This window comes from Sinocyclocheilus grahami, unplaced genomic scaffold, assembly GCF_001515645.1.
Source record: "Sinocyclocheilus grahami isolate Dianchi unplaced genomic scaffold, SAMN03320097.WGS_v1.1 scaffold1736.1, whole genome shotgun sequence".
Lineage (NCBI taxonomy): Eukaryota > Metazoa > Chordata > Actinopteri > Cypriniformes > Cyprinidae > Sinocyclocheilus > Sinocyclocheilus grahami.
This window is the reverse complement of record NW_015506915.1, coordinates 292,059-293,057: the sequence shown is the minus strand read 5'-3', so window position 1 is coordinate 293,057 and position 999 is coordinate 292,059. Positions and strand designations below refer to the sequence as shown.

The 999-nt window shown below is 43.4% G+C and overlaps 1 protein-coding gene across 1 annotated transcript in view; it reads right to left on the bottom strand.

Annotated features, from left to right (window-relative positions):
• Window positions 1-999, bottom strand: part of LOC107572330 (E3 ubiquitin/ISG15 ligase TRIM25-like) — a 14,869-nt gene that overhangs the window by 2,404 nt on the left and 11,466 nt on the right. The window contains exon 2 of the mRNA XM_016258758.1: window positions 8-103. Within this exon, the coding sequence (XP_016114244.1) occupies window positions 8-103 (96 nt within the window). The remainder of the gene's footprint in view (window positions 1-7; window positions 104-999) is intronic.

The window sequence follows — 999 nt, the reverse complement described above, 5'->3', positions numbered from 1 at the left end:
GACTCACCTTATGAGACTCCACAGCCTCTCTCAGCTGCTGAAGATATTTCTCGCTCTGCTGGATTTTCTGCTGGAACGTCTTCTGCGTCTCCTTCAGCTGGTGCTACAGGACAAACGGATGATAGTGAATCTCAGAGAAAACTACTGTGATATATGGGAAAGTATTAAATTAGAGGCAACGTGATTCTATCTGAATTGGTTCAGGTATGTATTTTTATGTTGTGGGATGTATGTTTTAAATTGTGAGTCCTGTAATTTGACTTGTTCTTTGTATAATAGTAAAGCGGCATGAGATCACATTTTACAAGGATATATTTGGCGGTCCTCATCTATCGTTCAGGTATGGACGTTGTTAGAGTAGTAAATGTTTGTAAATGGCTTTCTTGATTTCATGATTGTTTTAGTAATGTATAGGAGAGTTCCCTTTCGAACGGTCTCTTTCGTTGCATCGCTGACACTTTGGGTAAACCCCTCTTTACTCTGATACTGAAGCCTGGTTTGATAATGTTTGTTTAGCTGCACAAACTGATGATGCTTTCGTCTGCGAAAAGGGGAGGAGCCAGTGGCTATATAAGCCGGTTCAGAGCACCATATCATCAGAATCTTCTCCTTCAACGACGAGAATCATCTCTTTGCTGACTTTGCGACAGAAGCCGAATAAGAAAATGGAAGAAAGAAACTCAGCCTGCTCACTGCCATAGAAAGAGCCCCCGGCAAAGGAAGAAGTTGTGAGCCTTCCCCTGCAGCCATCCGGTGCCCTTAAAGGGGTCATATGATGCGATTTCAAGTTTTCCTTTCTCAACGACGAGAATCATCTCTTTGCTGACTTTGCGACAGAAGCCGAATAAGAAAATGGAAGAAAGAAACTCAGCCTGCTCACTGCCATAGAAAGAGCCCCCGGCAAAGGAAGAAGTTGTGAGCCTTCCCCTGCAGCCATCCGGTGCCCTTAAAGGGGTCATATGATGCGATTTCAAGTTTTCCTTTCTCTTTGGAGTGTTA